At 51.5% G+C, this 12,337-nt stretch overlaps 5 protein-coding genes across 5 annotated transcripts; 4 read left to right on the top strand and 1 right to left on the bottom strand.

Annotated features, from left to right (window-relative positions):
* Positions 1 to 526: 526 nt before the first annotated feature.
* On the top strand, positions 527 to 4,591 carry CKM354_000757800 (uncharacterized protein; the record flags this gene model as incomplete). The annotated part of the gene is made up of 3 exons (XM_044802932.1): positions 527 to 1,461; positions 1,517 to 3,134; positions 3,221 to 4,591. 3 exons carry the CDS (start codon positions 527 to 529, stop codon positions 4,589 to 4,591), a joined length of 3,924 nt encoding a protein of 1,307 aa, XP_044658867.1.
* Positions 4,592 to 5,084: 493 nt separating this feature from the next.
* CKM354_000757900 (uncharacterized protein) lies at positions 5,085 to 7,065 on the top strand (the record flags this gene model as incomplete). The annotated part of the gene is made up of 8 exons (XM_044802933.1): positions 5,085 to 5,421; positions 5,479 to 5,915; positions 6,003 to 6,046; positions 6,155 to 6,363; positions 6,414 to 6,479; positions 6,534 to 6,758; positions 6,818 to 6,841; positions 6,899 to 7,065. The coding sequence occupies 8 exons, from the start codon at positions 5,085 to 5,087 to the stop codon at positions 7,063 to 7,065; spliced, it is 1,509 nt and encodes a 502-aa protein (XP_044658868.1).
* Positions 7,066 to 7,086: 21 nt separating this feature from the next.
* On the bottom strand, positions 7,087 to 8,355 carry CKM354_000758000 (uncharacterized protein; the record flags this gene model as incomplete). The annotated part of the gene is made up of 1 exon (XM_044802934.1): positions 7,087 to 8,355. One exon carries the CDS (start codon positions 8,353 to 8,355, stop codon positions 7,087 to 7,089), a length of 1,269 nt encoding a protein of 422 aa, XP_044658869.1.
* A 932-nt stretch (positions 8,356 to 9,287) lies between these two features.
* CKM354_000758100 (uncharacterized protein) lies at positions 9,288 to 11,016 on the top strand (the record flags this gene model as incomplete). The annotated part of the gene is made up of 5 exons (XM_044802935.1): positions 9,288 to 10,085; positions 10,138 to 10,266; positions 10,325 to 10,484; positions 10,543 to 10,785; positions 10,835 to 11,016. The coding sequence occupies 5 exons, from the start codon at positions 9,288 to 9,290 to the stop codon at positions 11,014 to 11,016; spliced, it is 1,512 nt and encodes a 503-aa protein (XP_044658870.1).
* A 623-nt stretch (positions 11,017 to 11,639) lies between these two features.
* On the top strand, positions 11,640 to 12,281 carry CKM354_000758200 (uncharacterized protein; the record flags this gene model as incomplete). The annotated part of the gene is made up of 1 exon (XM_044802936.1): positions 11,640 to 12,281. One exon carries the CDS (start codon positions 11,640 to 11,642, stop codon positions 12,279 to 12,281), a length of 642 nt encoding a protein of 213 aa, XP_044658871.1.
* Between the last annotated feature and the right edge of the window lie 56 nt (positions 12,282 to 12,337).

A 12,337-nucleotide genomic window follows, 5' to 3' on the forward strand; every position in this document is an offset into this window, starting at 1 on the left:
ACGTGCGGCTCAAGATGTCAGTCACTACGCAATAAGCTCAAGCGCCTAGCAAACACATGTCTTCGGCGATTGGCGAGAGCAAGGGCACCTACAGATGTCCCGTGGAAACCGTGGAAGAGCAAAAGCCAAAGTATCTCGCTGACTCATGGAAACTGCCAGGTACATAATCGCGCAACCAGCAGCGACGGCTGAACTCGTAACATGCTCTTGCCGGACTATCCTCCATCCACGCACGCTTCAGCTATGATCGCCGACCGCAGAAACGGCGGAAGAATTTTCAATGCCATGTCACTTTGGCAATGAAGACTATCGAGCATGCTGCCAGCGTCCTTGTCGCTATACCGTCGGTTCAGCCGCGCTGCCTGCGCAATGGGTGACCCGGCGTGCGTCCGTCAAGGACAGCGATGTGTGATCGGAAGCTGGAGCTGTCTACAGAGCTTTCGTTGATCTGAACACTACGCCAGCGCAGATAATTTGATTCCGTGCCTGAAGGCTGATCTGAACGCCATAACAACGACGCGCCGATATGGAGCAACGAGACACAGACCCGTCACGACCGGCGAGCGCCTCACGACACTCAAAGCAAAGCCCACCACAGATAGGGCTCTGGCGAATCCTCAGTTATGCGACGCCAACACATCGATGGATGCTCGCTGCGACAGCACTTCTGTCTGCGATCAACGGATCGATGCTGCCACTTATGAACGTTGTGTTTGGTCGCATAGTGCAGAGGTTCAATCGCTACTTTGAACCGGATTCGGACTTTCCCGAACGTCACTTCCGCCGAGAGATCGATCGCCTAGCTCTTTACATTGTATACCTCTTCATCGGAAAACTGTTGATGAGCTTCGTATCAAAATACGTCTTCAGACACGTCGGCATCGTTCTTTGCGCTGCATTGAGAAAAGCCTACTTCACGGCACTATTCGACCAACCCGTTCGTGCAATCGACAATCTCAAACCCGGATCGGCTACATTCGCCTTGACTACCGTTGTCACCACGATCCAAAACGCGCTTGCTGACAAGCTCGAAGTGCTGATTGAGTCTCTCGGTCTGATCATTGCTGCATACGTCGTGGGCTTCTGGCATTCGTGGGCCCTGACGCTGGCTTCGACGTCTCTCACCCTATTGGCACTCATCAGCTACGGGTTCATTGGGCCTGCAATCAACAAGCTCGATGTCGCGGCCATCGAGGTTGACGCGAAAGCAGCTGCCGAAGCTTCGAATGCATATCGAGGTATTAGGGTGGTCAAGTCGCTGGGTGCAGAAGATGCCATGACGGCACGATACGCAGCATGGACTCGTGAGGGCCGTCGTCAGGGATTGAAGAAGTCGCCGTGGGTAGGCGTATTGTTTGGGCTATATTTCTTCTGCGCATATGCCAACATCGCATTGACATTCTGGTTGGGCTTGAAGTTATATATTTGGGGCATGATAAATGACATTGGAGACATCGTGACGTGAGTGTACCCTACTTAGACAAGCTCTGCTTATGGCTGACTGATCCCGTCGCAGTGTCCTCTTCTCACTTATTGCGATCATGCCAGCAGTCGGAGGCCTCGCCCCTCTCATGATCGGCATCAACCGCGCCGTTGCAGGTGCAAAAGTTCTTTTCGATCTGATCGATGCTGAAGCATTGAAGCCCGGGGGCCTTACGGCACCGGAAGTGGATGCTAATGCCGACCTTCATTTCAAAAATGTCTGCTTCTCCTACCCAGGACGACCAGATGCGAGGATTTTGCGAGACTTATGCCTTACCATCTCGTCTGGCCAATCAACAGCCATTGTTGGATCCTCTGGATGTGGCAAGAGTACCATTGTCGCGCTTTTAGAGCGCTGGTACGATCTGTCTGAACGCGATCATCCGCCTTCGGCACAGGACGACGATGAGAATGCAACCGCGGACACGCCAGTAGCTGCGGTCTTGCAGAACTCCGGCACAATGTGCCTCGGCCAGCACAATCTCGAAACGCTCGATCGACGCTGGTGGCGTTCGCAAATTGGTCTCGTTGAGCAGCAATCCATTCTCTTCGACGAGTCGATCTACGAAAACGTTGCGCGTGGATTAGCTGGCTCGATTTGGCAAGATGCGGAGGAAAGTAAGAAGCGGGAGCTTGTGGAGGAGGCTTGCAAAGACGCATATGCCCACAACTTTGTCACGCGTCTTTCCAAAGGCTACGAGACGATCGTAGGCGAGGGCGGAGTCAAGCTTTCTGGTGGTCAGCGGCAACGCCTTGCTATTGCGAGGTGCATTGTGAAGCGACCGGCCATTTTGATCTTTGACGAAGCGACAAGCTCAATTGACGTGCACTCCGAGAGGATTGTTGATCAAGCGATCGACCGGATTTCGAAGGGCAGGACGACCATCATCATCGCCCATCGCCTCTCCACAATTCAAAGGGCGGATCAGATTGTGGTTCTCGATCGTGGCACCGTCGTAGAGCAAGGGCCACGGGAGGAGTTGGCTCAACGCGTCGGCGGGAAGTTTTACGAGCTCGTCAGCACACAACAAGTGCGAAATGCCAACGCCGATGACGAAAATGCAACCATCGAAGACGAAATCTTGGATGATAATGTGGTCGAAGAGCTCGCCGAGAAGGGCTCCCAGCCATCTGCGAGCGATTGCGATGAGAAGACGAAGGAACGGTCGGCTAGTATTGCTGTTCGTTCTGTCGACAGCTCAAGTCAGGACGGCAAAGCTCCCGGCCAGAAGTCCGAAGGCTATCTCCGCTGTCTTGGTCGATTGATCTACTCCATGCGCCACCATCGCGTGTCGTATCTATGCGTGCTTGCTGGTGCAGTCGGCGCAGGAGGTGCGGTCTCCGCACAATCAGTTATCATCGCAAACTTTGTTGTCGCATTCCAGCACACGGGCCACAAACTCTTCTCGGACGGCAACAAATGGGCATTGATGGCCCTGGTGCTTGCTATCGTGGTCACCTCATGCTATGCCGTCCTCGGATTTGGATCGAATTCGCTTTCTATTGACGTCTCCTCTAGCTATCGGCAAAAGTATTACGAAGCTATGCTGCGACAAGGCATTCCTTGGCACGACAACGAAGAGATGTCGTCGGACAGCCTGGTGTCAAGGCTCAGCAATGACCCGCAACAACTGCAAGAAGTGTCAGGTCCGGTAAGTGGTGCATGCTCGAAGTCCAATAAGCTTTAAGGTCTTGTACGGTGAGTAACACTTTGCTGACTATTGCCTGTCTACCGCAGAATATGGTTCTACCGCTTGTAGGAGTCTTCACCTTAACAGGCTCTATGATACTTTCCTTGGTAGTCGGCTGGAAGTTGACCCTGGTCACTATGGTTGCTGCACTTCCTATTGTGCTCATCGCATCCATCACACGGAACCGTTACGAGCAGTACTTCGAGTCGTTCAACGCACGTGTTTTCATCGAGTCTGGACGCCATGCGGCGGAGAGCATTCGAGCATTCCGTACGGTGATCTCGTTGACTCTGGAGAAGCCGACAGTGATGCAATACCACGAGTTACTGAAAGATCATGTGGAACGCGCGCTATCGCGAGCACGACTCGTGGCGCTTGTGTTCGCACTTGCCAACAGTCTCGAATTTTGTTGCATTGCCCTCACATTCTGGTATGGCGGACAGCTCCTGGCAACGCGAGAGTACGACGTGCTGCAATTCATCGTTGTATACACGGCAATCGTACAAGGCGGACAAACAGCAGGCTTGTTCCTTTCTCTCGGGCCTAATTTATCTCAAGCAAGCCCGGCCTTGAATCGCATTGTGGACATGTGCGTGCGTCTGGCAGACCTGGTAACTCCTTCCAGTGGAACTGATGCCACGCCATCCTCTTCTGAGGCTGGCGCATGCATCAGGTTTAGCAACGTCGACTTCACATACTCTTCGCAACATCGGCCGGTCTTACGAAACCTTTCGCTGGATATCTCAGCTGGAGAATACGTTTCATTCGTTGGCCCATCCGGGAGCGGGAAGACCACGATTCTGTCTCTGATTCAACACTTCTACCTACCAAGCCGAGGCAGCATTCTCATCGATGGCAAAGACCTCAGCGACATGCCAGATGCCGACTTGCGTCGCATGTGTGCTCTAGTAAGCCAGGAACCTGCTTTGTTTGAGGGTACAGTCCGCGACAATCTCACTCTCGGCCTCTCATGGTCAGCCACGGACGCGGAAGTCGAGGAGGCCGCGAAGGCAGCGGAAATCCACGACTTCATCACCTCTCTCCCGCAAGCTTACGACACTGTGCTTTCAGCTGTACTCCACGGCAACATGTCGGGAGGGCAGAAGCAGCGCATGTGTATTGCTCGCGCACTTTTGAGACGACCACGTCTACTGCTTCTTGATGAGGCTACGAGTAGTCTGGACAGCCAGAACGAGGCTGCAATCCAGCGAGCGATTGAAAGCATGGCTTCTACTGGGAAGCTGACTATCATTGCCGTTGCACATCGATTGGCGACCGTGCAAAATAGCCATCGCATTTTCGTGGTAGGGGATCAAGGTGTCATCGTGGAAGAGGGCAAGCATGATGATTTACTCAAACGGAAGGGCGTCTACTGGGAGATGTGCGAAGCACAAGCTGCGTCTACTACTGGCTCGTAAAGATTGTAGCCAGAGTCTTGACGGCCTGCTTTGCCCAGTTCCTGCATTCGATGATCAATGTGCTTGCCGGGATAGACTCGTCATGGCCATTTTGCCATCACTGCGAGTATCACATGTTGCCAAGATGCCGACCTCGCGAGAATACGAGCCCTTCTGCCTCGTCAGGGCTTACTGGCATCTCTATGCCCGTGCATACTCCGACCTACGTGACTCGGGAGCCCGCGTAACAAACCAAGAAGGGAAGAATGTCAGCAGAGCTCCCCCTGCTACACAAGGTAGGTGGTACCAGCCGTGAGACTTCAGTCGGTGCTTTTGACTTTTGGCATGCTGGACCTCTGCTGGGATCAGGTCTCTGAGCTTCTACAGGGAAGAACGGCCTGCACTCGGTTGACTAAGCTCTCTCACGATTTCTGTAGACCGCTTCTCTCTTGACCAAGAGGAAAATGTATACATCGCCTAACGACAACTGTGCAACCGCAAGCAGCAACCAAATATGCTTCAGAGACATCCACTTTACGTTTATGTCAGCTTCTTTGGCTTGTGTCTTGTCGTTATCATCTTTTGGTCTCGGCGACGAAGTGCGGCGGAGAAGTACGTCGCTAGCTTGCCCTTGGTCAGCGTAGATGGCGTTGATCCAAAGCAAGCATGGGCAACTAATGCTCGAGTCATGATTGAGAAAGGTCTACGAGAGCACTCTGGGCCATTTCGAATCATGACTTCGACTGGTATCAAGATTGTGGTTCGTCACCAACTCACGGAAGAGTTCACGAGGAGCAAGTCGATCAGTGGTGTTGAGACGCTTCGTATTGATGGGTTTGCCGACTATCCTGGTGAGCTTTGCACTGTCACATTTGTCTTGTTGAACAAATTGCTGAAAAACAGCCCAGGCTTCGAGGCAGCACAAGTGGCTATCAGCAGTCCATTGCTACGGAGCATGCTGGTTCACAGGCTGTCGCCTTCTCTTGACATCATCAGGAACGATCTCCGTGACGAAATCGAGGTAGCTACACAGGAGATCTTGGGCGATAGTCCAAACTGGGCCAGCAAGAAAGTCTCCACAGACTTCTCAGCGTTGGCAGCGCGATTGATATCGCGAGTGCTGGTTGGCACACCTCTTTGTTATAATCAGCAATGGGTGGATGTCACTAATGACTACACACTTCTTAGTTTCACTGCGGCGTCGGAGCTTCGGAGGACGCATTGGATGTTACGCCCGATCTTACACTGGTTTATGGACTCTTGTAGGTCATTGCGACGAACAGCAAACAAGGCGAGAAGTCAAATCGCCAGTGAGCTGAAGCGACGCGAGACTATGGAGAATGGGGTACGTCAATCAAATCTCGTCTTCATTGATCACATTGGCGGCGGGCATTACAAATATGCTGCTATCAACTTGCTGACACTCTCGTAGCCTGTTGAGAAGCCCGATGCATCATCATGTAGATCAGACGGACTGTAGGTAACGCGATTCTTCTCTCTGTCAAAACATTGGGCTGCAGCTACAGTTGTTCAGACCAATGGTGGCGCCCAATAGAGTCAATCTTGCCTCTGATTCCTCTTTAGGCATTGGCTGTCACAAGAGATACAAGAAAGCAATAGCAAGGCCGATGTTGCGGCAGCTGTGTTGCATCTGTCTCTCATCGGCGTCCAGACCACGACCTTTGCATTGAGCCAAGTAAGACACTTTGAAATTTCGGTTAGTGAGATCGTTACTGACAGGATTCTGAGACAATGCGTTTTCTTTGCGAGCATCCGCAATGGGCTCCACTCCTGCGAGCTGAAGTCATTGCAGCCATTGACAAGCACGGCTGGACAAAATCAGCACTTTACGAGATGAGGCAAATCGACAGCTTCCTGAATGAATCGCAAAGACTGAGCATGGGCTATCGTGAGTCGTCTTGCTCCATTAAAAATAAACTACAAACTTACACATGATTGCCAGTCTCGATGAACAGCGTGGCAATCCACGACGTTACCTTCTCCGACGGCACAAAAATTGCAAAAGGCGCCTGCTGTGTGCTGGAATCGAAATTGCTCGATGATAAAACATATCCATCTCCAAACGAATTCGACCCCAATCGCTTCTTGCAGACTTATGCGAAGCCTCAGCAGCCTGCACTCCCCAAGCCGAGCTTCGTAGCAACCAGTGTGGAGCATTTGGGATTCGGTGAGTTACCACGCCGTGTAAGTCGGGCTTGGATTTTGGGCTGACGATCTGCGTTCCAGGTTTCGGGTTGCGAACATGTCCCGGTAAGCCATTCTATTTCTTGTCAAAGATATAAGAAACTGAGTACACCATGTGTGTAGGAAGGTTCCTTGCAGCAGACATAATGAAGATGCTGCTGGCGTATCTTGTGCTCAATTACGATTGGCAGCTCGACCCATCCGAAGATCACCCCATGACCATGGAGATCGAGTCTATGATGATACTACATCCCGAGGCGAGGATGAAAGTCAGGAAGACAATAGCGTGATTAGGCATGCCCAAAGGACCGCTACTTCCAGATCCTACCATTGTGCACGATGACACTGGACTGGATTGATGGATCTGTCATCCGATCTTCGATGAATGCAGCAATACCGTCGCGATTGCATTCTTGCATAGCCTGCATTGTGGATCCAGCGAACCAAGCAAGATGCGCTGTGAGAACGAGGTTTGGAACATCCGCCTCGCCATGCTCCGTTTCCGGCAAAAGCAGACTACTTCCAGGTCCTGCGGGTTCATTTTGCAGAACATCAAGGGCGGCCCCGTATATCCAGCCTTCTTTCAGTGCGGTGGCCAAAGCAGCTTCGTCAATGATGCCACCTCTGGCGATGTTAACAATGATTGCATCCTTCCGCATACGCTTCAACTCGGCTTCGTGGATCATTCCGAGTGCTTCATCCGTCAAAGAACAAGCGACAGCAATAACGGTGCTCTGCTCAAGCACTTGCTCGAAGCGCAGTCGACCGTCTCGCACTGTCTTGGCGCCCTTTCGCTCTGCTACAAGCACTTTGTCGAACCCAATATTTCTGCAAAGATCTTCGATTCTCTGTCCGAGACGACCGTATCCTATGATGCCCAAGGTCTCCTGTTTGCAACTCAATGGAGGGCCGCCGTTCCAGAAATGTTTGGTCAACGTCTTCTTCGTCTTCCAGGTTTGGCTATCTTTCACGCATTGGTTGACCGCAGGAATTCTCCTTCGACAGGCGAAGTAAAGTCCGAGGAAATGTTCTCCAACTGCTTCAATGCTTGCATGAGGTACGTGCACAACATCGATCCCACGACGTTGACAGTAAGGCTTATCAATCCAAGAGCATCCACTGCATAGCGCAGCGATCAGTCGCACGGTGGGCGCTTGATCCAGATCTGATGCCCCTACAGGTGTGAGAACTGATACAACGATAGTCGCTGTTCTTATGCGCTCCGCGACCAGATTTGCAGGCGTACTGTGATAGACTTCGATCGTGTGGTCAAAGTCGAATTTTGCGAGGGGCATATGTATACTGTCCAGGTATACAATATGGTGCTTTGCGTATCCTGGCGGTAAGGAAGCCCGATGCTGTTGCTGACTTGATGACTTGATGCGGATGTGCGTACTGTGATCTGGGGAGAACAGTCCGCGATCATCTTTGGCTTCAATGGTGAGTCCAATCATGATCTCTTTGTATTGCGAGGCAGCAACTGATTCTATCGGGAGATACAGGATCTGATGCGTGAATTGTGGTTGGAATCTGACGAGCACAAGATGGAGCAACCTCCTATATTCATAGCAGTCTAGCATAGGTACTGGACTTCTTGAGAAATGAGCGACGCCGAGCCGTCAGTTTCTATACCGGACGCCGTTGACCATACTAAGTGTTAGCGACGCTGTTAAATGAACTCTAGCGCGAATTTGTTGGACTGGTCTAGTCCTCCGACCATTGCCCTTGTGTGAACACGTCTGACGATGGATTGCTTCAGGCACAATTTGGCTCTCATCAGACCTTTGTATTGTCAGAGAATGTCAATATGCGCGCGCCGTAAAAGATCATGCAGAATCCTTGGTACGACGTCTGTCCACGTAGAGCAGTTCGAGCAGGAGCTGCGAGACTCGAGCGAACGTGGCCGCCTGAGCCTTGACGGCCTTCCTGAAGGTGATGGTGGATCCTCCGAACATCCTTGGAAGCATCGATTCCTAGTCTCTGGTGCCTGCGATTGCCCGCTCGGGTCTCGGTGAGCGTATGCATGAGTTGAGTGGCAAGATATGTATAGCAGAATGAGCAGGCCAGGGGACATCTCAGACCACCAGCTCGGCTTCACAACGGAGCCTAGGTTTCGTCGAAGGCTTGCGGAGTTGCTCCATAGAACAGGATAATGGTCGTTGGGGCTCAACACTGGAGGCCATATTTTCACCATTGGACATGCAAGGATTCAACGTCCTCGCGAGAAGTCTTCGCCCACGCTTGACCAATACGCCTCCGCTCGCCAAGCCGAATCATCGACTGTGGTGTAGTGGAAGGTGAACCTGGTAGGGAGTGTCGATAAACTTACGTGCCTGCCCTCGCATCACCTTCAGTGGCTAAGACGGCCAGGACACGTTGTCATTACAGCCTCCGTGGCTCACCGGAGATTCACCATATTTGCGAAACCTGTCTCAAAGACCATGCGCACACTCTGCCTACACGTAGCAGGAAGAACAGTCTGTGTCAACAATAGCCAGAAGCTTGACACAGTATGAGCTTTCCAGCGCCGAACGTGACTGCCCTATGGTCAAGCTTGGCTCCATATCGTTTTGTCATTCTTAGCGCCTCCGCTTTTATCCTGCTCTTCGTCTTTGCGAACTCGTATCGAAAGCGGCTGAGCTCTCAAAGACTTCCTTTCGCGACTTTGGAAGGCCAGGACCCACTCGAAAGCTGGTTCAAAGATGGCAACAAACTCATCGAAGAAGGACTGAGAAGATATGCTGGACCATTCCAGATCCAGACCGGAACGGGTGCGAAGGTGATTGTCAGGAACTGCAACACTGAAGCCTTTGCCAAAAGTCCGGCCATGAGTGTTGCAGAAGCGCTACGGCTGGACTCTTTTGCAGATTACCCAGGTTTCGAAGCGGCACGAGTCTCGGTTCACAGCTCAGTTATCCGAGACACACTGCTCCGACGATTGACTCCAGCTCTCGACATCCTCCGACCCAATTTAGTGAAAGATGCTGTGAATTCGATTGCGCACAACTTTGGAGACCACGATACATGGGCAACTGTACCAATCCAACCGCTGATACTCGACATTGTCACGAAGGTGTCGTCACGACCTTTCGTTGGCGATTATCTGTGTGAGGATCCGAAGTGGCTTGAGATCCAAAAGCAGTATGCTGGACTGAGTTTTACAGCAGCGTCCGAGTTGAGGAAGTGTACAGCACTCTTCCGCCCCATCAAACATTGGTTCCTCCCATCTTGTGTTGTTTTGAGACAACTGGTACAGGACGCCCGGGTCTTGGTGGCATCGGAATTGAAGCGAAGAGGACAGTCGGAGAAGGTATGTGCATTGCTCATGCAACGCAAAAATGTCAGACTGATCTGCGTGCAAGGAGAGCAACGATGCGATCTCGTGGCTCCAACAAGAGGCTCGTCTCTCGAAGGTGAAAGTCGACGTCGTGGCAGCACAGTTGCAGCTATCGATGGTAGCTATCCAAACTACTTCACATATTCTTTGCCATGTACGTTTAATGCGTCGCAATCAGAGGAAATCTTAGCTTGCTGACTACTTTTGTCCAGGCTGTTCAACATATATGTCAGCACAAGACATTCATAGAACCTCTTCGTAGGGAGATCGTTGCCGTCATCAGCGAGCATGGCTGGACCAAAGCTGGGCTGTATCATCTCAAACTGATGGACGATTTTCTGAAGGAATCTTTGCGGATCGCGCAGGGGCGGTGTACGTGCAAAAAGTTCAACTTTGTAGCATGTTTTCGGCGTGCTGACTAGGACTCAAGTGGCAATGGCTCGAGTCTGTACTTCGGAGACAGTCTTTGCAGACGGCAGTGTCGTCCCCAAGGGTGCTGGCTGTATGCTCGAAGCAAATTTCCAAGATTCAACGCTCTATTCTCAGCCAGATATCTTCGACCTTACACGGTTCGCACGTTTACGCGAGCGAGAGGGCAAGGCACAAAGCTGGCAATACGTGTCTACAAGCGCGCGAGATCTTGCGTTTGGATATGGAATCCACACCTGTCCAGGTAGGTTATCCAGCTGCAGTGTGGAGCGAAGTGCTGATTACACACCCAGGGAGATTCTTTGCCGCCAATGTAGTCAAAATTGCGCTTGCCCATCTTTTGATGGAATATGACTGGAGCCTTGGCGACGACGCTGGCGGGGAGACTGAGCTAGAGACGGAGTCGATACGACTGATCGATCCAGAAATGCGGGTCAGTTTCAAGAAGATCGCAAGCATTCGTTTGCCTGTTTAAGGGTATTAGCATAGCTTTATCCGATAGAGACCGTGTATCTCATGCAGCCTGTCGTTGGGCCAGTGAAGTTCTCTGCCACGTTTGTTGATGATGAAAAGCTGATTTGTTGCGCATTGGATGACACAAAGATATAGATCAAGATCCGCCGTGATGGAGCCTTCATACGAGTGTCAGGGCAGAGAGGATTGCGTATTGGACCATGGTGCATTCGATAATAGTCTTCGTCGAATGGCTGTCATCGAAGAGGCTGTACAAGTCAAGTCATTGCCAAGATACCGGGCATATGTGTCGTGCATTCTCAAGCACCTCGGCGTGGAGCGCTCTCCATGGCGCCATCATTGCCAGTCTTCGTGGCATGGCATGGCTTGGCATTGTTGTAAAGAGGCTGCACTGATCAATGAGCACCCTTCCGCGGAGGGAGAAACGAATGCCAAGATATCGAGCATGTGGAATACGCAGCCCCAAGCAGCTCGGCGTTTCACGTGCAACGTTGCACTAAGTGCTCCTTCGAAACCATGACACTGGCATGGAATAAGCGAGTACACTATACAATCTCGAAACATCACTTCACTATTCTCGCCCATAGTCTCCCCAGTTTCGGACATCGCTTCAATCTCGACATCATGAGGCTCAGCACCCTCATCATTATTGTTCAAACCTGGTTCGTTCTCATACAGGGCCAAGGTCCCAATATATACCACTGGGGTCTCGGATCCATAGGCTTCGCAACACCTGGTGACTATGAATGCCTAGAGACCGAATCCAGACCCGAGTATGTTGGGTTCAGTCTGTACGCCAACATTACTACGCCAGGTTGCTACAACTTTGCGGAGATCTTTGTCGACTCATCTACGTCTTGCAACCCCAACGCACCCGACTGTCAGCTTTCTTTCAGCGCCTTTGGACAAGAGAACTTCTCCACCACAGCAAATTATTCGCAGGTGGACTTCCAATTTTTGCCTACACCGGAGAATATATCACCTGATGTGGATCCTGTAGAGCTTGCACTATTGGTATTCGACAGCGAGGATTGCCTAGAGGGCGATCACGCTCCATATCAATGGAGTGGCTGCGAAAATACAATCGAGAAGGAATGTACGCAGCTGCCATTCAGTGTCGCTAGCTTTTACATCACGGGAGACGATGCGAATGTAACGGGAGACTGTTTGTCTGGTGTGGTTCGAGAGTCCGAGGCAGAAAGCATGCGAGCAGGAATAGTGCTGTTGGGTAGTGCAATGTTTGTGTCTGCGCTCATCTTAGTGTAATGTGGACAGCTATCCTCCAGAAGCCGTGAAGGCCTGTTCTTCCATGTTCATTGTGC

Source organism: Cercospora kikuchii (genome assembly GCF_019650295.1).
Source record: "Cercospora kikuchii DNA, contig_00004, whole genome shotgun sequence".
Lineage (NCBI taxonomy): Eukaryota > Fungi > Ascomycota > Dothideomycetes > Mycosphaerellales > Mycosphaerellaceae > Cercospora > Cercospora kikuchii.